This window comes from Buteo buteo, chromosome 19, assembly GCF_964188355.1.
Source record: "Buteo buteo chromosome 19, bButBut1.hap1.1, whole genome shotgun sequence".
NCBI lineage: Eukaryota > Metazoa > Chordata > Aves > Accipitriformes > Accipitridae > Buteo > Buteo buteo.
In genome coordinates, this window is record NC_134189.1 from 14,122,776 (window position 1) to 14,148,558 (window position 25,783).

At 39.0% G+C, this 25,783-nt stretch overlaps 1 protein-coding gene across 12 annotated transcripts in view; it reads right to left on the bottom strand.

Annotated features, from left to right (window-relative positions):
- MICAL3 (microtubule associated monooxygenase, calponin and LIM domain containing 3) overlaps positions 1–25,783 on the bottom strand; it is a 186,490-nt gene that overhangs the window by 50,205 nt on the left and 110,502 nt on the right. For 11 of the 12 annotated variants that reach the window (XM_075051259.1, XM_075051257.1, XM_075051255.1 and 8 more), the window contains 4 exons: positions 23,066–23,173; positions 22,214–22,400; positions 20,184–20,272; positions 18,959–19,046 (listed from right to left, as the gene is read on the bottom strand). In XM_075051259.1, coding sequence (XP_074907360.1) covers positions 18,959–19,046; positions 20,184–20,272; positions 22,214–22,400; positions 23,066–23,173 — 472 coding nt within the window. The remainder of the gene's footprint in view (positions 1–18,958; positions 19,047–20,183; positions 20,273–22,213; positions 22,401–23,065; positions 23,174–25,783) is intronic. The other variant, XM_075051258.1, reaches the window with a different exon arrangement.

The window sequence follows — 25,783 nt, forward strand, 5'->3', positions numbered from 1 at the left end:
AAGGACATGTGAATCAGGCAGGTGGAGAAAAGTATACAGGAGCTCCATTCACTGTGGCACTCAATGAATTAAATTCTAACCTGCATTCATCCATTTAATTTTAAAATTCTAACATTTTAGCTTAAATACCATGCAACCGTTTACCCTTACCCAGCTCACTATTTACAGAGTCAAATCTTTCCTAGCTTCTGTTTTGCTTTGCTAAACAAGCCAAGCCTTCCTCTCATGGGAAAATCTCTTCAGTGCGCTGATCATCCCCAAGGTCTCTGCACCTGTCCCAGTTTGGATTAATCTTTCCAGAACCTGCATGATTAGAATTGAACACAGCTTTCCAGATGAGGCTTTATCAGCGTAACATACAACCTTGCCAGAAATCTCTCATCAGATACACACTGAGAACACACTTGCCTATTTATAGGCCACATAATACTGGTGGCTTTTATTTACTGACTGATATTCAGATATTTCTCCTTCTTTGCTTTCAACTGATAAGCACCTTGTTGGTAGCCAAAGTTCTCAACACTTTCTTAGTGCATGACCTGGTACTTTCTACTATTACATTTCTATTTTTAGTATTACAGTCTGCAACATTTTGCAGTTCTTAGTGTATGATGTGCCTATCCTCCTCTGGATTGATAAGGGTTTGAAATGTTGCCTCAGCAATGAATTTCATTAGCAGATTGTTTTTCCTTTTTTTGCCAGTAACCGTAATGAAAGTATTATAAAGATCAGTCCCCAGATCGTTTTTTGTGAAACACCACAGCCTGTAGGTGACATCCAACCCCATTATTTCCTTTTTCAATAAAACCTCTAATCTCTCATTGAAGTCAACTTCTTAGCTACTTGACACTTCGTGTACTACTCCCTCATTTTATCCAGTTTAAATAGTTATTTCCATGTGGCAGCCTTCAGGTGCTTTACTGAAGTCCAGACTGTTCAAATGCACTACGTTTCCCTTACAGAGGTAATCAGTTACTTTGTCGATAAAAGCTGTCAAGCTAGTCCAGCACAGTCTTTGGTGAATCCATGTCACATTTTATACCACTTACCTTCATAAGGTCAAAAGACTTCACTTGCAGAGCTAGCAGTCTTTAGTTATTCCTTCAAAGAAGGTGTTTTATCTACTGTTTAGATTAACTGATATGTACTTGTTCAGATCACCTTTTTTCAGCCCCCCCCCCCCCCCCCCCGCCTTGTTTATCTGCAGGTCATACTTCTGTCACCCCGTGGTCACATAGTACTGAATTAGATAGTCAAGGTACATCAGGATAGCTTGATTTCATCACAAATTGTTACCACAAAGCTCACAATTTCATTGTACAATTCTTCCACTCTTCTGAGACAAAGGCTATTGGGTCAAATTTTATTTCCACTCATTACACTATTGTAATACGTAAATATTTCTTCCAGCTTCATTGGGTTAATTTCCATTTCCAAATCTTGCTACACACTGACTTCTTTTGCTCCCATGTCCAATGCCATTGTCCTAACTGAAATTGGAGACCAAGTATTCATTTGATTGCCTGACTATACATAAAATTGCATTTTATGTCAGACCCATTTTCACTGTGGACCCACTTCTGCTTTCCCTTACCTTGCTTTTACTTACATGCTTAAGGAATACAGCTGTTTCCTTTCCTTTCCTTTGCAAAGTCTAACCCAGCATGAGCTTTGGCAATGTTTACTTTATCCTCACAGGTTTTGACCTCCAAGACAGTTTTCATTTTCTTTCTCCATCCTTTGTAATTTTTCTCAGTTTATTCCTAACAGCCTTTTTTTCAGGGCAATTACTCACTCAGTACCATTTTAGTCTTTGACACAAAACTACATGGGCCATGCCATAATTAGGGGCATTTACTTCCAATCCCTCTCCAGAAAGATAAAATCTCATAAAGACAACTGCCCAGAGTGTTTTTCTCTCTTCCTTAGCATTATTGAACTCGTCTATGATGTGGGCAAGTAGCTACTGTGCCCTTGGCTAGAACTACAGAGCTTCTTTATGGTACAAACCACAGAAGCTTGCGCAGGAGGCAGGTGGGAACATTACCTTGCATTTCCAGGGATACTGTGGTCTCTACCATTTCCTGCTGCTAAGCCTTATGTTGTGTTAGTATTTTCAAAGTTTAGTGGAACTGGACAGCCTTTTCAGCTGGGATTCACGTTCCATTTCATTCTCTCTAAATGGAGATAACACCTCAGCCAAATCTATTTTTGTGATCTGTGTTACATTCCCCATCCCTGAGTTCACAGTAACAGGGGAACTGACCTGGAATATTGCTCTGCCACTTCTGGCTGACAGAAAAAAAACCAAAGGACTCTGGGTAACACAAGAACACCAATGTGAGGGAAAACAAACAAGGGATATACTAAAATCATCATAAACCAAGAGGTTTTCTACTACTTGGAACTCTTCATATATAACAGAGCCATCAGCTAGGCTCAGCTACTTCAACAGAAATATCTTTTCACAAGCTCTTTTTAACTTGCTCTCTTCTGTTGCATACCCCAACATAGCTGAAAAGTCCAGAAGCAGAAAAAAAAGATGAGAACAAAAAGAACAAGAACTTTTTATCCATCTGACATTATTTTACTCCTCTTGTTTTCTAACAATCTTAAGGGGTTTTGTCAGCCTTTTCAAAGTAAAACAAAAAAAGAAATATACAGTCATTCCCATATAATTAAATGAAATGAAAAAATGTTTCTTCCAATGTGGCAATATCTAGGGTGGGGAGAAAGACTGGCAGCAATCACTCTAAGATAAAAGAGAACTGAAAATCAAGGTGACATCTGTTTACGTGCATTTCGTGAACATATATGATCTTTCAGTTGCTTTTCAAAACACAAATCATCATCGTCCTTCTCATCATTAAGACCCAGTAGAACTGGTACATAGAGAATCAAACCAATTCTACCACAGCAAAAACTGTAAGTGGGAGTAAGTGACTCAATGTAACTGTGTTAAAAAAACTGAAAAGATGGAAAATCTGCCTAAACTTTCATGCAAAAGGATGTGGTCAAGCCAAGATGTCCTGTGAGCTTGATAAGCACTCAGAATCTCAAAGAAGTAGAAAGGCCATTGCCAGCACTTTCTCTAATTAATTTATATATCCATATACTTTGAGATGCAGGGTTGGTCACATCCCTCCACTTGACTTAGCAAAGAAAACAGCTCTACATCAGAGAACATGATACAGAAACTCAACTGATTACCAGCTTCAGCAAGGGATTTCTAGGCGTTTGCTCTGTATGGACCAGTTGGTCTACTTGTCTGCTGGTTTTGTTTCTAAAAGGTACGATGAAGACTTATCTGGCTAGCTGCAAAGCCATTGTCAAACTTGTTACCAAATATAAAACAGGAGAAATGCTACCGTTAGCCAACTTTCTGCTCCACAAAGCCTTCAACTATCAGAAAGAAAAGCATTACAGTTCACAAACCTACCAAGGGGACGAAAGTAGGTGTGAGATACAGGTATTGTTAACATGATCAGATGATGAACAATTTGCTCATATTATGCTATAAAGTTCACACCGATTCATTTGAAGCTACAATAAGAAACTATAAATAGGGACAAGGAAATGTGAAGCTTTCCTACCCTCATTTCCTCCATATATATATGGTGCTATATGCATGGGCAAGTTCTATTCCAATGCAGTTCTTGTAGATGCTAAAGTTTATTCTCTAATGTTCCTCTGGAGGGGAAAGGTGCCTCTCTCAAATCATTATGTTGTATTCCCCAGACTGTTTTGTAGCTTGCTGGTGGGACATAGCTGCAGAGTGCACTCATTATCCATTAGCTGACATTCTACCTTGTCAGTGCACCTGGGCCCACAGAGCCAAAAGTCAGCAACCAGTCATAACTGAGAGAAAAGGAGCTGATGAGGCTGCATTTGCCAGGAAAAAAGCTATGTTACTAGCCAGAGAGGTGAGCTACCTGAAAGACAAGAGCAGCTTCTCATGCAGTCAACTGATAGCTAAAAATCCACAAACAACATCCAAATTAGGACACATTTAAAAATCTGCTTCTTTACTTCGGAAGAATCAGTGGGCCATGAACACTACACAGATCATCTAAAGGAAACCATTTTTCTTAACAGGACAGGCTGCTTTGCTGTTGCATGAAAGCTGCCAGAGTCCTTTATCTCAACCTTGACATAGCTTGCCTCCTGTAAAGAAAATCGTATGATCAGAGATAACATTCCTACACTGAACCGCTCTTTGCCTGCATGAAATGTGTCCTTTTCCAGCAACTTTGGCAATTACCGGAAGGCTTGGGAAGCTCCTCTTGAGGGAGGATCTCATCTTGATTTTTCCCCCAGTACTACCTTGTTCTTAAAATCCACAGATTATTCTCAGGAGCTAGATGAAATCTTGTCAAGGTTACTCCCTGATAGAACACTTGCTCAAGATACAGGAGAAAACTGGGAATTTGAGAACAATGAGTTCTTCCCAAAGGAAAACAACCTGCCTATTTGACTAGAATTTATTTTTCATTAATCATGTAGTCCATCTAGACTTCCTTTTCTTAGTCCAATCTGTTAAGATCGCAAGCTCTCCAAGTTAAATGTCATCTCTTGTGAAGTGTGGGTCCAGTATTTTGCAGACTCAGCTGTGGCCTTGCGGAGTTACAGAAATTCAAATAAAGGAGTCTACTGTGAAACACATGCAAAAGGGGGGAGGAATTAATACATTTCTCAGGAAAATCTTCATTCTGGATTTCTCAAATCTTTTGCTTTTATGATATGGTGAAACACTGTACCTGTTTGTTTTCACTTGTCTTTCCCAAACTCTTCAATTACTTCTACCTCCACACAATTGTTTGAGAACACAACTACATCAGACAAAAGAACTCCTATAGAAACAGCAGCATATTGCATATGACAAAGTACAGAGATGGAAGATGGGAACTTTTGTGTGGGATTTTAAAAGTGATGCAGTGAGCTCTGAGTCAGAAATGCTAAAAGTTGTCAGATTCCATTGCCATTAATTTCTAAGAATATCTTTTGGGGTAAGGTTTCTGAAGTGTGCTTGCAGTTCAGCAAACATTATCACTGAGGTATAGAGAAGGCAGCAAATGAGATCCAGCAGCATTTTTAGGCTTCTCATTTTTCATCTGTGTTAATGTCAGATTGAGTTTCAACTTTTCCCCCGAAGTTTCACCCTCAGCCCCTTCAATTCCATTAACTGCCTCCTTGATTTCAACTCCACTTCTCATCCAAGGGCCTCAAAGTGTTTTACAATTATTAGCATATTAAAACAAACCTATTTTGGAAATAGGTGAGTACTGTGGAGGCATTACACAAGTCCAGACACAGAGATTAAATACCAGCAAGGCAGTTTCACAAACTAGTGGCAGTGCCAGAAACAGGATCCAGAATGCCCAACTTCAACCCCTTCACTCTCAACTTCACTTTAAGTCAAGACAAAACACTTTGAAGTAAGAAAGGGACTAAAATATGTTGGATTTTAAGCACAATGATTACATGGTTTTTAAATGAGCAGGTTGATCCACAGCAGCTCCTATGAGATGCTCGCTGTGCTCAGCACAGTGTGTACAAAAAACCCCCAATAAATCTGAGTACCAAGGCCTGTTGTTGGATGCTGCACATATTGAAACATTAAGTCAATTAAGACATTATATTTAAATAAGTACAACTGATTTCTTCTGAGAGACATAGCCAGAAATCTTTTCCTTAATCCTCTCCAAAATTAGCACCTAGCCACTGTTAACAATTTTTGTACTGTACAGTAAAAGATACCTAAAACATGTAGACAGCAACTCTAAACTGACCTGCAGAAGCGCGTTAAATGGAATGGACTTTTTAAAGGTTAGGAAGAAGTTTAAGGTTTTAAATTGAGATTTATCCACCCTTCAAAATTTATCTTCTCTTTTAAGAAATGTCTCCAGGAAACTGCTGGAAGGAGCCCAGCAGGTCTGGTGAATTCTTGTCACTGCTTGTTCACACAGCCTCGCATCACATACTGCAGACCTGCACATATCCTGGTAGGATCCCCTGAATTTTGATAAGCACATCCTCAGAGCCAAAAGGGGTAATATAACACCTGCTCAAACAGAAACAAGAATGCATTTATTCGAATGTAAATACTCAATAGTCATCAAATGTCAATGTTATTTTGATATAATGCCTCAACTTTCTCTCTTACTATCTTAGGGTATTCCCAAGCCCTCAGGAAGCCTGAATTACTCAGCTGTATTAAGAGGCCACCAAATATTGAATTTTCTGATGTCTGTGTTTCCAGTTTGATCCATAATACGTTCTGCTAAATACAAAACCCCTGAATTCAAAGAGGACAGTATGATAAGAAAAATAAAGTCTATTCATAAGCAAGATATTGAGAGTGTCCATGTACAGGATTCAAAATGAGCTCAAACCTCAAGATGGCCCTACTGAAATTCTTCTGTAATGCACGAGTATCAATCATAACAATAAACAGTAACTAACTAAGCTTTCTAGAAGATATGCTCTACTGAGTCAAAGCTCTTGGAGTTTGATATGGGAATTGTACATATGCAAACTGTCTTATGCAGGTTGGACTTGATCAATACAACTATCCTTAAACTGACATTTAAAATCTAGGGAACGAAGGACCAGACACAGAGCAGAACAGCAGCGCTCTCTAGCCTACCGGAAGAAAAAGGGTTTTGCCACTTAGCAACCAATATGCTCAAGAGCTCTACTACCATATCAAGGCTCAGTCCTCAAGCTGTCAGTCTGGCAATTCTTCCTAGCAAATTGGGTACCTAAACAGAGAAGTGGGGAGATTGAGCTGTACAGACAGAAAGGCGTTTTATCTAAATATCCTCTGATGCATAAGTACACAGCAGAGAGTTATAAAAGAACCAACACGACTTCCAGTGCTGACCAAGAAGTTTTATAGCATTACTTGATTCAACAGTACACAGCACATGAAACAAAAATCAGTGAGATTCCTGTCAATATCTACTGGTTCCCTAAGCAATGAGGAACAGAGAGGCCGCCAAGACACCCCACACACACACTATTATAATGTGTATGGGAATAACTGACAGCTAAAATATTCAAGGGATTCTGAAACAGATACCCCAGAAACAAACATATGAAGACTTAAGTCCTCCTCCACACATTCCACAACCTCCAGTTAGAATTAAGTTCTTCATACCTCAGATACTGTCAATAAATGTGGAAGCCTGTTCTCTTCATCATTATGAAAGTGCATTGGACTGACTACTGAATGAAGTTAGTAACTTATATGTTTATCTTATGGGTGTTGCAATGTTTTCCCCACCCCCACAATACTTTGGTTAAAATAGACTTCTAGAATTGCCAAAACAGACACTGACAAAACACTGCTTCCTACAACATCAGTAGTGCAAGGCCTAGAAACAGCTGTCAATGTGATTGATCTGACCTTTCTTTGGTTTTAGTGGAAGCAACCAGAAGTGAATATAATTAACCAGTTTTATTTCAAGGTCATGTGTAATTTATACTTATGCCTTGAAAACAAATAAAAATTCATCTGCAACTTATACAATAAAGAAAGAAAACAGTATTTGAGAAATAATGTTTTTCATATGCAGATGCATGAAGTAGCAGTATTATGTAATGAAAGTTAAAAGTTCAGTATATGGTTTAACAATACAGAAAAGTTGTCTTTGTTACAGCAGAGGTATAGAATAATCCAGGAATAGATCTATTTTTGACTCCTGGAAAGAGTCCAGTGTTGTAGCTGGTGGGTGGAGAAAAGAAACAGGGGAAAGGAGGTATTAGGTCACCTCATCCAAGCCCCAGGGAACACTGCCAAGCTTGATTCTCCTTATTGCATCTCTTCTGGCAGAAAACCTTAACATTTGTACAGATTTCACTTTTACTGCTGCCCAAACAGGTTTCCAGTACTAGAGATATAAAATCCCTACATCAGTTTATATTAAGTCTGTTAATTATTGGTGTGTGTATTACTCAGGAATAGTGTAAGTCAGTAACATACTACCAATCATCTTCCATTTTGTTGGTATCATCTAAGATGTCTGAGCTCCAGTATTTTGATCAACTCTATCATATATTGCCTGGCCTCATTTCCATTTCCTGAAAGAAGCTGAGTGTGGGAAGGCTGGAGAGCACTAAAGGATAATCTGGCTAAAGATAACATTACTTTGCAGGCGTAAATTTTGTCCTAGAAGCTATTAAAGGTATATTACCTCAGAGAACCACTTGCGATGAAGCACATCCAGGGACTGGCAGGGAGAAAAAGAAAAGAGGAGAAAGGGCACACTCTATTTTAAAATCACCATGACCTTGGCTCATGGGGTTTTCCCCCTTTTTAAGTGAAATACTCTGTTTTGTTAAGTAACTTGGAAATTAATATTTAAGAGTGATTGTCCAGTTATAATCCAAACAGTCACCCCTTTTATGTTGTTAGAAAGAAAGCCTCTGCTATGTTCTCTACTACATAAGGCTTCATGTAGTTTATTCATTGTGGCACCTATTTCTTGCCACTCATAAGTAGCAGCCTTCTAGAACCTATCATTTCACCAGAAGGGATCAGACAGGTGATTCCCACTGTGCAAATAAGTAGTAGAGGAACCTATCACAAATATTGCCTACTTTTTATAGAAACTGGTACTTCCAGTTCCAGCTTGGATATTGGATGATGTTTTGATCATTAAAGAACAACCAATCAGGAACTAGAAATTTTATCATACATAACAAAAGTGTGGAATATCAAATGTTTTCAGTTTCCTGTTCAAATTGTGATCAGATTCAAAACATAGCTTTCAAATAGATATCTTCTTTCAGCTACTGAGCTAATAACCACTGTCTTCTGTTGTAATGTACTACAGATTTCCATAATTACTGGATCTCAGAATATATTTCGAAACTAACCATGTCCTTACATAATTTCTATCACTTCTGTCAAGATTATGAAGGGCTGCAAATGGAACAGGCTGAAATCTGAGGCTGGCAGTTACAGGAAAATATACTGGAGAATACTTGCTCTAAGTAAAAAGCTCTATATACTCCAAAAAGCATAGACATCTGCTCCTTCATTCTGTTGCATACTTTTCTATTATCTACATTTATCCCACATACTCTTGTATAACTTGTAAAGCAATTGAATATTCCAAGCAATCTAGAGCTTCACACCTTAGTGGGAATTTTTCTGAAACTAAGAAAATTCTTGTATATAGGTATATAGCTAGGTATATTCAAAATCTGCTACAGTTCTGGAAGGAAAGCTTCCAAAACACACATTACTGATTAAAGATCACTTATACATCAGTTCTGATGTTTTAAATCACTGAGTTACCCAAGCCTTAAAGTATTTGAAACATCTCTTGGGTAAAAAAAGTCCTATTTTTAAACACTTCTACCCGCAAGCCATCAGATAAACTTCTATAACAGCAGAAAGGACAGTTATGAAATTTTCCTAAAAAAGAAAACACAGCCTTCTGGGATGACAGCAAACATGAGAAATGTCAGACTAAACAAACATTTTTGAGAGAAGATGTAAGCAACTAAACAGAGCATAGAAGTGCCATCTCATCCTTAAAGAGCATCTGCCCAGTTTTGTTTGGAAAGCCTAAGCTAAGCTCTACATCACCAGGATGAGCTCAGCAACCACTGCTCCATCTTCCTCCATAAACACACTTCATAGAAGCAGGAGAATAGGTTCAGTGTTGACTCTGGTGTATCTATTCCTTCCCTTCAGATTATAGCTATTTGTTTGGGTTTTTTGGTTTTGGTTTTGGGGTTGTTTTTTTTTAGAGTTTGGTTTTCTCCCCTTGTTTCTCCTTGTATTTTAAGATACATTACCAACTTACATACCTTAATATATTATGCTGCTGATCGCAAGCAGGTAATAAAACTATCATTGGCTTGTTTTAATTGGTGTAGAGGTGAAGAGACATTTTATTCATTCGTCTTGGTATATTAAAAGTACCTTACACTTTCTCATCACTGTTAAAGAACATTAGTGGAAAAGAGCTGTATGAAACAGTTACTCTGCTTTCTACCATACCAGATGAAGAAGTGTAGTATGTCTAAAATGTAAAACAACTTGTACACAGCAGGCTTTCTACACTACCCTAGCAACGCGTGTTGCAAAGGAAATGGTCTAGAAAAACATGCCTCTTGGAAAAACTGCTACCAAAATATATCTGATGAAGCAAGCTGTTTTGGGATGCATGGTGCAAAACATCTCATTACTCCCAAAAGCTCAAATCTTAGAATGAAGTTTCCAAACCCCTGTAAAAGCTAATTCAGTCCATCTTCAGTGGAAGTAATCCGGTTTTTGAGGAAACAAAACATCCACATTGCCCACAGACTTTTGCGCACTTGTGAATGGCTCACTACCTCAAAGTTTTGAAGTGATTTACACACCTAATTATGATACCTTGTTTCTAAAAATTGTCTTTAATATATTATTATTTATATAGTGGATTTCAGTCCTTCAATTTCACTTCTGGGATAAATAGTTGGATGTTAGCTAGCAGCCATGTAAGATTTTTCTGTGGATAATTTATTTCTGAGGATGTTAAGCAAGGACATTAGCTACAAAAAAGTACATGATACCACATTTTCTCTAACATGAAGACAATATTTAATCTATTTACTAAGTTCTACAAGTCCTAAATAATGTTAGAGACCCCCAGAAGTGACAGATGCAACGGAAGGACAAGTCTGTGCAATGCAAGATCCCAGAATAGCATATTCAGAAAAATCCATGTGTTCACTTTACAGAACTACGGACAAAGAAGCACATACACTCAGCAAGAACATGGCCAGGCCCAAATCAGCTACTTTTCTTCCTCATTTTCAGGTCATTTTATTTGCACAAAAAGGTTAAAAAGAATGATATTTGACATAGGGTGTTACTTGGGGCTTTATTTACAGAATAAAGTTTCCTCTAGAGTAAATCATTTTAAGGTAAGTATCTTAGGTTGGAATGGGAGTAAGGAGGAAGGGTTGCAGTGAAGGGAAGAATGCTTGAAAGGTTCAGCTTTGTTTCATAAACAAAAATAGAATGCCTTTAACAAAAAGTTACTTTTGAGTGTCAGGCCCATAGAAGGAGTTCCCTGGCAGCACCCCTCTCCCATCCAGTGGGGCAGGATACAGAGCTCAACTCTTTCTGTAGGCATTAGTAAGAGGACCAGAAGCCATGAGACTAGAGAAGAACCACAGGCACAGAAACAGAAAGTGCGAGGCATCTGTGTAGACTTCAAAGAGAATGAGGTGAAAGTGCCTGGGAGCTCTCCCATCACACAAATACTTGGTTTCTCCAAGTTTTAGCTGAAAACAATGTCTCCCATACTGGTACAGCAAGGAAGTCTGATTTCACTTCTGGTGGGGATGAGCTCAAGAAGTGCACCTCACTTCATCTTTTTTTTTTTTTTTTAAATTCATGAAGCAAACATTTGATTTCTGAAGAGTATACGTGTAGCTGCAAAGTTAACAGCTTTCCTGATACAGAACAGTGGAGGCTGTTCTAGCGGTGCATCAAAATGACATTTCTAGTTCACGTATGAGCACATGAAGTTTTACACTGAACACTGATAGCTCCTTCTCAGAACTGAAGGCCCATTTTAGCCTCAAAATCAGAACTACTGATCACAGTAAAGAAAAATAAAAGGCAATCACAAAGGCATAAAGTGATTACTTTCCTCCAAAGAAGGAACTCTTCTGTATAACGGAGTTGGTTTGCGGTTGCAGTTCTGTGAGCTACCATTTAAACATAACTACTCTGGCCAAATAAACCCAAAAGAGAAGGCATAGCGTTCACAATTAGACTCTCAAAAGTCATCTATTATTACAAGGTTTTAGTTGCCAATGGTGCAGCAGGAAGCATGAGAAGCATGCAAGAAAAGACATGGAATGAGTCCCTAATGTAGACTAATCCAATGTATCTTCGAGAACAGGAAAATGCAGCTCAGAACTATGATCCAGCTCTATCTGTTTGTCATGGTGAGGACATTACAGAACAGTCTCTTAACGGTCTTGAGGAAGGGAGGTCATCTCCTCATATGCCATTCTCCTGCGAGAAGACAACTGTCCAGCTAGAACATAAGACACAGGATTTGCCTACAAGGCTCCGTATTTACTCATTTTCTGCCTTTCCATCACATCAAAACATCCCATCATCACAGCAGCTGCTATACCAACAAGAGGAACCAAATCCTGCCAAGACGCTTACCTGTCACGCCAGGTGCAAAGGCTATGCCTCCCTGTTCCCAAGCGCTGACTTGCACTCACCCATGTTCCTCCTTTCCCCTCACACGTGGGTATCACTGCCTTGCTTACAGAATGCAACAAAGACCTCTGACCTGCAGCAAGGCACACAAAACCACCTCCCAAATTGACCAAAATCAGTGAAGCTGCAACACTGAGAGCGCATCTATCCAAAGCCAGCTTTGCCAAAGCAGTAGAATATTGAATATGGGGGTCCTTAGCAGGTTTTCTACCGCAATATGTCATGCTGTCTGTGCAATGTACACTCTGCACTCTGAGCAAACCACAACATAACAGCAAAATTTAAAAGAAACCACAATACAGAAGAAGCCTGAAAAGTGTTACTTTGCAATGACAGACTGCACGTGACACGGAGCTCCCCAAAATGTCTTTTACATTTGAGCTTGCCAGATCTATTCATTCCACTCTCCCGCAACTCTGTATCCCCTGCAGCATCCATCCCCTGGAACCAGTGGAGGGAGAAGGGGGAGGACAAAGAAAAACTCAGAAACCTGAAGTTTGTTTGGAATTTATTCCCTTGAACATTTCACAGAGTTGAACAAATAACGTCTTGATTTCACAGCAACAGGAAAACCACGTGTTACATAATTCAAAGAGACACACACCCAAAACAAAAACAGGTTAAAAACAACTACATAAATCAAAATCTTCAAAGAGGCTATACAATGGAGACATGAAGCCTTTCTGAGCACTGATTGTCTCACTTGAACATTATCTGTCACCAAGCTTATTTCATGCACACTCCCTCCTTTTCTCCGAGGGAAACAATTTCAAAATGGTCATTTCTTAGATTCCTCTTTTCAAAAGAAATCAGACATTTTTATTCTGCAATTAAAAAAAAAAATCCAACTCCTTCACAAAAACTTGATACTATTTTTCTAAGACACAAAAACATTCCATGAAGCTCTTAAAGTGCCCAGAAAAATTCATATCACCCTTCAGAATATACACATACAAACAGTAAACAAATATTCCAGTGGCACAAGTCTACAGGTCTGAAAGCTAGAGAGAAAGGTGGAATCAGGAGCCCAGTTACTCCCAAGAAAAAGTGTTCTTAGCAGGATCCAGCTATGAGCACAAACTCAGCACATCGCTATTTTGTATATCCTCCCTTGGTCCCCAAAACAAGTTCCAGGATTTTTCAGTGACATTCTATCAGGTCAGCTGCATCTCCACTCTTTAGAACAAATAACCTTTCCATCATGCCTTTGCCTTTCCAAATTTTCTGGGCTTCAAATTGCTGGTCCTTTAGCATTTGCCTTTCCTTTATGCCAAAGCCACCCAAATCCTGATAAGAACACTGACAAGGAACATGATGGACTGGGAACAGTCAAGCATTTATCCTAACAGAGATTCCTGGCTTGCTATTGAGTGATGATTCACTGGGCACTGAACCTTGGTCCTAATCGGGCAACCCACACACTCTCCTCAGCTTCCAAAAATACAGGGTCTGGTTCTTAAGTCTGTATTTTAAATGTTCCAACAGAGAAAAATAAATCTTCCATCAAATCTCTCTGGAGTCGTATGATACCCCATAAAAGGGTTCAGTATCATGTGCCATGTCCTGCAAAACACCTCCATGGCTCCTCCAAACAGAACAGACAACATTCAAGGCACAGCAGTAGAGGAATTATCTTTCCTCCCAGCCTGGTGGTGCATCCTGAAATATGGATGTACTTCCTTCTTTTCTTTTTTTTTTTTCTTTTCAGCGGGGGGGGGGGGGGGGCAGGGTGCGATGGTGGTGCGCGGATATGGATGTGTTCGTAAATGCACAGTTCAGTGGTTTAAAATGAAGGCACCACAAACAGAACACAATGTCATAGAATTAGTTTGCTGCTATCTTCTGTAATTTAATGTTTAAAACAGACCAAATTAAAACAAGAACAAAACCCAAATGTGAATAATAATGAAAAGAAGTGACCAAATGGAGGATTTCATGACGATATGTTTGTTTGCACAAGCAAAAAGTATTGCTTCAAGCTGAATCGTTTTGACAAGTAAGGCATGTTCAATGTATGCAGAACCATAAAGAGGCAATGATTTTGAACAAGAAGTTTATTTCTATACAGAAATCTATATAAAATGTATTCGTACTTCGTTAAGACACAGAAGTAGAATTGTGTGCAAATAATATTGGATACATTCATAAAGATTCATTAAGGTTGTAGAGACAGTTAAAATCCTTTTGAAAATGTTGCTCGCATAATTTACTTTAAAGGGCATGCTATTTAGAGGAAGCAGCCACCCTTTTCTAGCTCTCCAAGTCAGCAAAAGAACTTCCTCATGTAAAGTCCAGCTTTGCTTGCTATATACAACAGATTACTTAAGAGTCCACTGTGAAGGGCTTTGCTCAGAGCCTTGCTCCCTGAAAACACTTAAGGCACATCCAGAGGAGGATTTTTAACTTTTCATATTGCATACCTATATCATATCCACTAGATATTTTTGTGATTTTAAAGCAAGAGACCTAGTACCTCTAATTTGTATTGCATTTTTCAGTTTTGCATACTATGGCTTATATTCAGCTTCTTAAATCTTTCACAGGTCAAGTAACTACTGCAAAGATCTCATGACTTGCCTTTTATTGCTGTACATTTTGAAGTATGAGTTTCCCTAGCAGGTCTTTCCTTTATGAACTCCTTGTTGCTGATAGGGACAGAAACGTATTGCTTTGAGAATACAAGCCTGAAATGGGAAACATCTTACAAGAAAACATCACTGGCTAAAGTCACCCCAAAGAGCATATCATAAAGCTGATAGGGGTAAAGACTGTTCCAAGTCCATCTGTCAAGAAAGAGCTGAAAGTTCAGAAATATGTTCTTACAGACCTTTAGAACAAACAGAAGAACAGCATTTGCATTAAAAGCACATTAAAACCATATATAGTACTGTAAATAATATTCAAAAAAATCCAAGACACAGCAGTTACAGATTATCAAAGGGAGAGACAGTTGAAAAGCAAAGTTGGGTGTTTTTTTTTTCCTCTTGGCAATAGCAGCAATTTTGGCACAAAGGCAAATGCACAAGATAGAGAAAAACAGGCAGACAGGGTACAGAGAAAGGTCACAGAATCTACGACAAGCATGCCACAGTTCAGCAGGACCAAAAGCACAGCAACAGCTTTTCCCGACTTCCCTTCCCCAGAGAGAATGGCACCCATCACTCAAAAGCTTGTTGCCACTTCCCAAACTGAAAGGTTGATCTATATTGCAAGGGCCAGTTTGACCATAACATCCCTGGGAACATCCCTTGTAACCACCACAGAAGATGCCATGCAGGCTCTCTGGCAAACCAGGCAAAACTTTCACAAGAAGGGTAATTCTAGTTGACTGCTGAACCAAACTCAACTTCCTTCTCACAGATTGTGCCCTGCAACTATCGTCGTTACAATACAAGGGACAGACAAAACACATTAAAAGCCGCCTAAGACTGCCGCCACCCAGTGAGGGACTGACATCTTTAGCAAAGTTAATACATGCCAATCAGGTTAGTAACACATGACAAGAAAGAGCTTGTTGTGACCAATCCTACCTCGGCTGACCAAACCTGATAAATGTTATTTTGTGGTTGAATGTAATTTAAGCATTAAGATGGCTAAAAAAGAAGAGGCCAGACTTGGTGGTATAGCAAAGCAGGCAGTGAGTGTAGGGGGAGAACCCATGCAATTTACATCCATTTGGGATTCCATGGCAACTAAAAAGCAGGCCTTGCATGAGTCACCATAAAACTCAATGAACAAGCACTTTTGCTAACTCAGAGCTGAATTTAACTCAGAGATATAAAATTTTAAAACAGCTGGTTTTTTTTTCTTGTATATTCTTTAATTCATGTTTCTGCTGTATACCTTCCTTTTGCCTTCTAAGCTGTCTTTACATCGCCATCAAATACCAAACCTGTGCATGTTAAACTTTTTTTTTTTTTTTTTTTTTTTACTTAATCGCCTTAGAGGCAAACTTACACTCCACATCAAGATCTACCTTGCTACTGAGGATTGGCTCAGACCTCAGGGTCTGAAATTGCTACTGCCAAATTTCATTTGGTGGCACTTGCCTTAAGGGAAGTCAAACATTTTCAGGTGTATGACCTGTATTAGATGAGTCTACCACATGGGTGAAGTGGAGCCTTGGAAAGAGAGCTCTGCCTCTCTCTTCATTTCAGACAGGTTTTTGCTCAAGGTATTTCCCTACTCTACAGTGAAATCAGAATGTCTATAGCCTCTTAAACAGACAATTTATTAAAATTGCAAGACAGCATATACTCAGATAGTTCGAAGTCAGCAGTTATACTGAGATGTAATCTTATAGACTCCTTTTGATTATTCAAGAATAATATCCTATTCTTCCACTGTATTAGAAAGCTTGGTAATTCAAAAGGGTTTGGTTTCTTTTGTTTTTAAAAACCATATATAACTGTAAACACATTGTGGGTTTGCTGACCTACCTACCCAGCAAGAACAGGAGCTAAAGGTAGGTACCTACAGAACATGACTTTACACTAATACACAACTGACCTGCCTTTGATGACACTGTGGCTTGCTTTTAAAGTACATTGCATTTAGCCTCCTCCCACTTCTTAACCACTGTTAAGCCAGCAGTTTTAAGATATACTTAGAACTTACTTCACAAAGAAAACAAAATCTCAGCCACTAATGGCATTTTGCTAGCAGAAAGGGGGGGAATGGCAGAGGCACTGCTCACTCTTCTACCATTAAATGTAATTCTGTCATGCACACACCAGAATGCACCACAATACACTGCCTTAAAGATGACCTAGCTTGACCCAGCTAAGCTGAGTATATCCTAATGTACCTAGGGCTCTGCAAGAGGGAAAGCTTTAAAAGGTCCAAAAGCTTTTAAAATTATGCTACAGTTATAACCGCTTTAGAAAAGCAGAAAGCAAACAGAAGGAGACCTAGATTTCAAGTTTTGCCATTTGATAAAATGGTGTCTGTTCCATTTTACTCCTCTGGAAGTACTACAGTTCTGCAACAGGATTGCGCCACCGCTGCGCAAGGAGAGATGGAAACACCTGATTATAGCTGTTTTATAGAAGTGTATAGCAAGCCATGGCTTATTGTTTGCTCTACTTAGTGATCACTTAGATGCTATTTACTGAATGCCCATTTATAAGAGTAATTAAATTTGATCAGTTGGAAGGACAAAATCAGAGGAAGGAGACTTTCTGCCAGCAATTGCTTTGGTAAACTAATTGATATACATAGCTAAACTCTCCTTCCACTTTCATCACCAATAGCTTCACTCCATAAACCACCTTATTCTCACATCAGATGTCCTGTGCTCCAAGAAATATTTTTTCCATTCACCTTAAAGAATGTCCTCCAGCTACAAAAAACCAAACGTCTTCACTTTTAGGGAAAGCAATTTTAAGTCTATCCAGCTGTACAAAAAATGCTGTATTTAACCCGTCTGTCCACAGCATTTGTCATTCTTCCATACCTTTTCCCTTTCCTCCATCTTGCCATATGGAAATTCCACACAAATAAAAGAGGAAACAGTAAATGTAACTACACTGCAAGAATCAACTATGCACACTATGAACAAATTTCTGTTGGATTGCATTCAGTTACAATCTTAGAAACACTTGTAAGAGTAATACCAAAATCAAACAGAAGTATGATTTTTATTTGCCTGCATGTTGTTAAGGTCTTTTCTCAACTGGCACTGAGAAAACATTCTTTTCTCAAAGTGTTGCTCTATGTTCTCTCTCTAAAAGCAGCTGACTTAGTTTATCCATAGTGTTCTGGAACAAATACTAAAAATCAAATTTCTTCCTTTTCCTGACATCACTAAATGAGCACTTAGGGGCTGGGCAAACGAGCATTTGTAGCACAGACGCTTCTCCCATGTTAGAAGGAATTAGAATTTCAAGTTAAAAGGCAAAACTACTTCACAGTAAGACACACACATTCACCACCCCGTTCCCAAAGCCATGGCCAGGAGCAGCGCAGATTCTGGCAGTGAAGGAAGAGCACCATGACCTGCCAGCACCACAAAATTCAAGGGGTTTAAGGAATCTGATCCCATTAGCTGTCAGACACCCAGAATTCCAAAGGAGACACAATCCAGAGATAATGGGATCTTTCCCATTCAAGTACCAGATTAATGAAGAGAAGCTTGGGAGAACAAGAAACCACACCCAGAATTCAGGCAAACACAGAAATCCAGTTTGTGAGCTATTCCAGTGCATCAGAAGAACTTTAACTTCACTAACACCAAGCTGCATACATTACGGGGCCCTTTGTCTGGGCCCACTCACAGGAGACCCTCAACTGAACCTCTGTGTTTTCCTGGAATTCTTTCAGATGATGTCCTTGAAAGGACTGAGAACATCTAGGCCCCAAAGCCACAGTGCAAAATAATATATCGAGACTTTCACATAACGAACAAAATTCACATGGCACCCCAAAAATCACACGAGTTATACAGCTCAAAGTTGGGTCGCATTAACTCTTACTGGTCAGCAGGCTGCCCACAGAATTCCCCTAGGATCTGCATGAGAACTTCTGACTGGACATAGAGAAAGGGAACCCCAAAAGCCATCAGCTGACACATGAAAAAGGAGTCCAAAGGGTTCTGGGCTACCTGGTGCCCAATCGTGGAAACTGTGCTTTGCAGGCGCTGGCTTGCCACCCTAACTCTGTCAAAGAGGCCGAGAGAGTACTGCACCACCCTGCTAAAGAAGGAAGCGGAGCTACCTGGGGCCCTCTCTGCTGAGGCGGGGATGGTGTTTGCCCGTCCACTTCCATCATTTGCCATGGCGTCCTGCAGAGGTCCTTTGGTGTCCTGTAAGAACATGGGGAAATTAAATTCCTATTAAAATTGAAAACGCCTCAGAAATACTCTTTTTTTTTTTTTTTTAATGTGGGGCTGTATGTACTGAACACACAGAACTAGGAAGACATCCCTCTCGCTGTTAAAGATACCCCTTAATCATCACATAAGGCAAGGTCTGAACCAAGTATGCTCCTTCTCAATTTATGGCTTTGTTAAAGCTCTGAAAAACAAGCTGGATATCCAAGAAAGTCAAAGCAGTAAGATCCCTGAAGTCTGCTCATCTGGGAAATTTTTAGTCTTTATTTTTGGCAGGAAATATGGCACAAATATTGGGATGGATCCCTTATCCTTCCAAAAAGGAGTACAGCTTCAGCTTGTACTAATAAAACTTGAGAAACAGGGAGAAAGACAAACACTACCACAAAGTAAAAATATAATTTAAGGGGGAAGGACAGTTTGTAGCAGGCAAGCTTAACAGAACTTGTTAAGAGACTAGAACGTAGTTTGCTCAGAATATGCAAAAATACTGAGAAGTGGCTTGTGGTGACAAATTAAGTGCCTTGGATTTTAATGACAAAAGCTGGGAAACTTTTCTGTATTACACAGTGTGTCTTGATCCTATATTTAAAGCACAAATGCTTCCATTATGACAGTATAAGAAAAGGGATATCCTTTTTTTCACACAGGTTCCCATTAACACACAGAAAACCTTCAGAAATGAAGGTAGGTCTTCTTTATAGCCTATGCAAGTGGGGTAGAACTTCATGTTTCAAAGGAAACGCAAATAATTTGTTTCATCTTCAGAAACACCATGGAAAAACAAAGCAAAACCAAAACTGGTAACATTATTCATTTAGTCTCTGTGTGGACTGAATAAGTATGCCAGCTGACAAGAAAACAAATCAAAATCCTGTTCTAAATGGGACAGTACATTATTTTATAACACGAACCATTAAAAGAGAAGCGGTAATTAAAGGAACTGCTTTTAAATAAAATATATAGAACTGCAAGTTTTCATGACATAAAATAGAAACTATGCGCTCTGATTTTTTCCTACTTTCTGAAAAAAACCCAGCATATTTACTTTTTCAATGTTAAGAATCAAAATCTATTAACATGATACGTTAGATAAAAATAACGAGTTACCTTTCCTGACAGAGGACCCACTGCTGGCCTCTTCCTTTGAGCATAACCAGAGAGTCGGTAACAGTAGTGAGGTTTACAGTAGAATTTACCTGCAGATAAAACACGAATGATGGTCAACAATGAGAACACAGCAGTTTAGCCCCATATAAATGTCCATCTCACTGCAACTTATTTCCTGCTGCCATTCCCGATGCTCCCTCTAATTATTTCACTATACATGGAGGCAAACACTATCTGAAGTTTTAACTCCAGCCCTCCTCTCTCCCCCTCCTAGCTAGCCTCCTTTCCATTGGGTGCCTGACAGCCATTTAGCTTAAAATCCTATCAAACACCAAAGCAAAGCTGTGAGGCTTGTGTTGTATCACATGCTAACAATGCAGCAGTGTGTGAGGAACAAAGAAATCATCACATGAAAAGCTGGCAGAAGCACTTTTGGAAAAAGCAAGAATGAATACAACCAGCAGAGGGAAGTGGGAGAGGACAGTGTTAACTCCCAAAGAACCATCTCTAAAAATGCACAGTGGCTACTTGTGGAAAGGACAATCAACCAATGATTCATTTTCACAATTGAGACTTTTTGTGATACTACTTATTTAGTAACACCCCAGAAGTCTAGATGGGTTTTCACCAGTTTCAACGCTGTCAGGAAGCCAAAGCGGCACTAGTAATACCGTAATACAAACAATAATAATAGCAGCAAATTGATGGCACACGATTATTTTCCAGTGTACTTTTGTCAGTGTATCCTGCTTGGTATACGCAGCTCATAGCATCCCATACTACTATCCTATTCCTACAGTTTTCCAAACATATTTCAAACATATATTGTGACCTTTGCCCCTTCCTCTAGTTTCTCTGGGCTGGTATTTGCACAACGTTTTGTTATGATGGAAAAGAGACAAATGCTATCTTTCGAGAAGTCTCTGCTTAAATAAACATTTCTTAATATTTATTCTTTCCAAAAACTGCTCTTTCAAATTGTCTGAAAAGAACAACAGAAAAGCTTTTACATAAAAATTCTCAGACTTTGAAGCCTAAAACCAGATACTGACTGCAGAACACTGCAGAATGCTCATCAATCCAAACAGCTAGATGAAGAGCAACAATGCATGTATAGCTTTGTTATTTTTTCTCTCAGAGAAAACCCAGAATGAAATACAAGCTAAAATTTCACAATGATTAGATAGGATACCTCACACTTCTGTTAGGCCATATCTATTTCTTATACATACACAAACATTAGGCATGTAATATCATTTCAGAATCAATGCTGTAAGTGTGCTGAAACTCCGAGCTTTGTGTTTGCTTCATTGAGAACTATCTGGCCATAACTGCATACATAAGCTTGCTGGCAGAGGGTATCGCCAAACCTGGTGGCAAAAACTTTCAGCCCATACAGCTGACAAAGAAGCTCAGTCTGTTATTGCTAAACATGTAGTCAGACATTTGGCTACTTGTGAATGCCCAAAATAACAGCAGTGCTCAAAAAATGCTTTTTCCCAGCTTTGATTACTGGTTAAGATGTTACTTTTATATATTCACTTCAAAATTATCATTGGCTCCTTTAAACTCACACACCAAGTCTGCTGACCTTCTGGTCAAGTAATAATGGGGTTTCTATTCCTTACTGGGAGACTGGTTTGATGATTCTTAAGTTTCCTCAACTGTTTATGACTGAGCAAGTCCATTACTTAAAGTCATTATATAATGCATTATCAATACATAATTTTGGTTCTTCTTGCCCCTTAAGCTTAGATGGTGTTTCCATGGCCATTATTTTATCCAGTACACACAAAAAGATTCTTCCTACCTACACACGAGATACCTATCAAAGTTATTTTTCTGTCAGCATGACCTGGCCACAGGAAATCCATACAGTTTCAACAGTTTTGAGAGATGGTGTCTTTGGAACAGAAGTTACTCTCTTACCTACTTCACCAAATAATTTTTAGGCAAAGAAAGAGCTGAAATAGCTAGATGGCCTTCCAGAACAGTTATGGGAGTTCTGACAAAAAGGCAATTTGTCTTACCATCTTCAATATCATAGGCGTAAGATGACAAGCGCAGAGTCGTTGCACAGTATTCACACTTGAAGCAACTGCGGTGGAAGAACTTGCCTTCAGCACTCAGCCTTTCCATCACATAGACTCGCTTGCGGCAGAAGTAACACACATCACTGCCTCCCAGGTTTTGGGGGAACTCCTTTTTGAGCGAGCCCTAGACAGAAATAGGCATGGCTAAATTTGTGGTGCCCAGCCTCAACAAGATTGCACATTCCTATTTTCTCGTCATTTATGCAGATACAGGAGCATCTGGATGCTGCAGTCCTTTCACACACGGATGCTGCAGTTCTTGGACACAATTCGGTTTTAACCAGGACATCAAAAACTAACCTTACTGTCCAGGGAAGAAGGCCATAGGACGCCATGCCTACATGTCAGGAGTAAAATAAGCTCTGGATGGAAGAGTGGACACCACTACTACTACTAATGACCTTGAAATAAATGACTGAAGGAGGCATATGATGGAAAGCCAAAATCATTAGAAATCCCTCAAACAGCAATTCTTAGACCTACATTATCAAAATCTCCTCCAGAAAACAGTAATGCAGAAGTAGCCCCAGTGGATCAAACACATCGTCATGAATATGACAAGCAGTTTCTCAATTATTTAAGCACAGTCCTTGGATGCTGAGATTAGGTCAAAAAATTTTGCAAGGAAAATAAGGACAAGAGTGAGGGTGGATGGAAAAAGGGAAATTAAGTCTTTCACAAAACTACGACAGATTTCATCAGTGGTAGTAACAACTGGACACTCACAATACTTCAGAACTACAGTACATCTAATCACAAACACGCATCATCTTCTGTACATCATCTTACCAGTTCCTTCTTGTCTAGAAGGGTTTTGGGTTGCTCTTTCCTTTGAAGCTGATTGGCTATCTGCTCAGCCAATGAGCTCACTCCGCCTGTGTACATCTTTATGTACTTCTACCAGATGGATGGAATAAAACAATAGTGAAGTGAGAAAAGAAAAAAAATCAAATTAAAAAATGACTAAAAGGATAATAGTGTAGGTGGTGACAAGGTGCAGAGAGGTCAAATCATGCCAAGACAGTGGACAATATGAAGTGACAAGTAGTAATAGCAAAGCTAGTGTCATCAGAAATCACCAGTACAGTCCAGAATGAACTATAAGAACGGAAAAGGCGGCTTGCATTTTGCATTCTCTAAATGGTCTAGAAATAGTATGATGATGAGGGTGAAGAAAGATCTTATTTTCACTTGCACCTGGAAACCTGGGAATAGAAACTTCTCAAAGACGAGGCCAAATATAGGTTAAGTTTTTCGGTTCCAGGTAAAACTGCCATCAGAAACAAAGATCTTTTAGAAGACATGTTACATAGTCTAATGCAACATGCTGATCACAACAGCATATTTATAAGCTTAGCAGCTGGAAAGAATTCATTTACAGAGCATTCATAGAGCAGGGAGAAATCCTTAACTAAGGAATTCACACCGATTCAAAAATATGAATTCTTCCAATGCTAAAAATACATAAAGATTTATATGGTAAAAGACACAAGAGCCTCATCCAATGCATTAAAGCCATACTTGCATACATCTGGAACATATATTTGTTCAACTGTGAACACTGCTTTATGACTAGGCTTTTCTCCCATCATGGGCATTGACTCACTCCATAACTTTGGATATCTAAAAACCCTCCAGTATTCCGAGAAATCTAGGCAGGTTGGCTGTTACTTTAGATGGTACAATATGAGCGTTTGCAAGCCAAGTTCGGACACTGCAGGAGCAGAGGAAGCGTTTTTCACAGGAAATACTTACAACCGTTGGCAATAATTACATGGTTAAGAAAATTATGTGGTTACATCCATAATAATTACATCCATGTTAGCTCAATCACACTGCAAATGTCATGTCATATTTGACTCAGAGCAGCAAGGAGCACACCAAGCAATTTTTCTTTTCCAGACTAAGCAGCATTATAAATGTTTCTAGCGAAATTCTCTTCAGCAAATGAAGAATCATCAGAGAGATAATCCAGCTTCTGGTTAAGTGTAAAATACCAAGGATAACAGTTTTCTGAAGGAAAGGACTAAAGTTGTATCTCAAAACCTCCTTCATTCATATAGCAGAACTTGTTTGAAGCACATTAGTTATTTCCCACAACTAATAATGCAGCATAAATTTCATATATGAGGTTATTAGCCTTTTAGGAATGTTTAAGACCTTCACATGTTCAGACATGAGAACAGTAGGAAGCATCACAAAAACTGAAATTCACCACAGAATGGGTACTTCTTTGGGGACAAATATTTTGAAAATGGAGTGCTCGGCCGTCAGAGATTACTGCTGCTATCACTGAAGTCCTGATTGCTTATGCTCTGTGCCACTGCAGTAATGAGGGTTTATTTCTACCCAGAAAGAACTTCTACCTGTCGACTGATTCCACCCCAAAATGCAGAGCATACGCAGTATTTATATAGGCAAGAAAAAACATGATTTGTCTTTCAGAATTTTCCAAGTTCCATATTCTTCCTCAGCTAGTGTGTGCATACACATGTGCAGAGTTGCCTTTCAATGTCATACATCATATCTTGTCAAATATTACATTTAAAATAGTGCATTACATTTAAAATAGTGCCCAATGGAAAAATTTTCTTCACTATTGGTCTTTAACTGACAATCATAATCATTTGGCCAAGAGTTTTCCATTTTCCTCTAAAAGACCAGAAACCTTTGAGGCTTTTTAAATTTTCTTAAAAGAGAGTTCAAGTTTTTTCCATGGGAAAAAACTTTTTTAGCTGAACCAGGTTTCCAGTGAAGAAGTTGTGATTTGAAACCTTCATCCAACCTTAACTGCAGATGCTTCAAGATCTTTACATTTCTACCAGCACGTATGAAGTTCCATGCTTAAAAAGTGATGATGCTAATCTTAACTCACAATACCTTGAACTATTTAGTGTGGAAAATTTAGTTGCTGAATTTTTTATTTGGGGTTCTGTGTTTCTGATTTGCTTTACTTTTTTCTTACACATCACGTATGGCCTAATACTGGGTCTTAAAAGAAGCATTTTATCTTTTCTCCCATAGGCAAAAGCCTTCAAGATATACATCATCCTGCAACATTTTCAAGAGAAGACAAAGAACCCACTCCAGCTTAGGTCAAATCAAGTTCCTGCTGTTTATGTATGACAACAGCAACTAGTTCAAATTCTCAGTGACCTTTTCAGAAAGCCAAAGTACTTTCTATTTCACGCTGTCCATTAAGTATATATGCACAAACACATTCTGTAGTTTGGCTCAAGACGTCAACGAAAGCAGCAAGCAAAACTGCAAAGCCCGAAGGACTATCAGTGCTCAAAAAAACCTGATTTGAGAGCGAGATGTACCACAGGCTTTTCATTTACACCAAATGTTAAATATATTTAGTTTCAAACTGCTTTATGGCTGACGATAACCAAGGCTATGCCACAGGTTGCCTCTGGCTTCTCATTTGTGCATGAATATGCACAGACATTGCATTCTGCAGGTGAAGCATTGCAAGCCTAGCCGTCTCTTGTGGTGTGTCCTTCG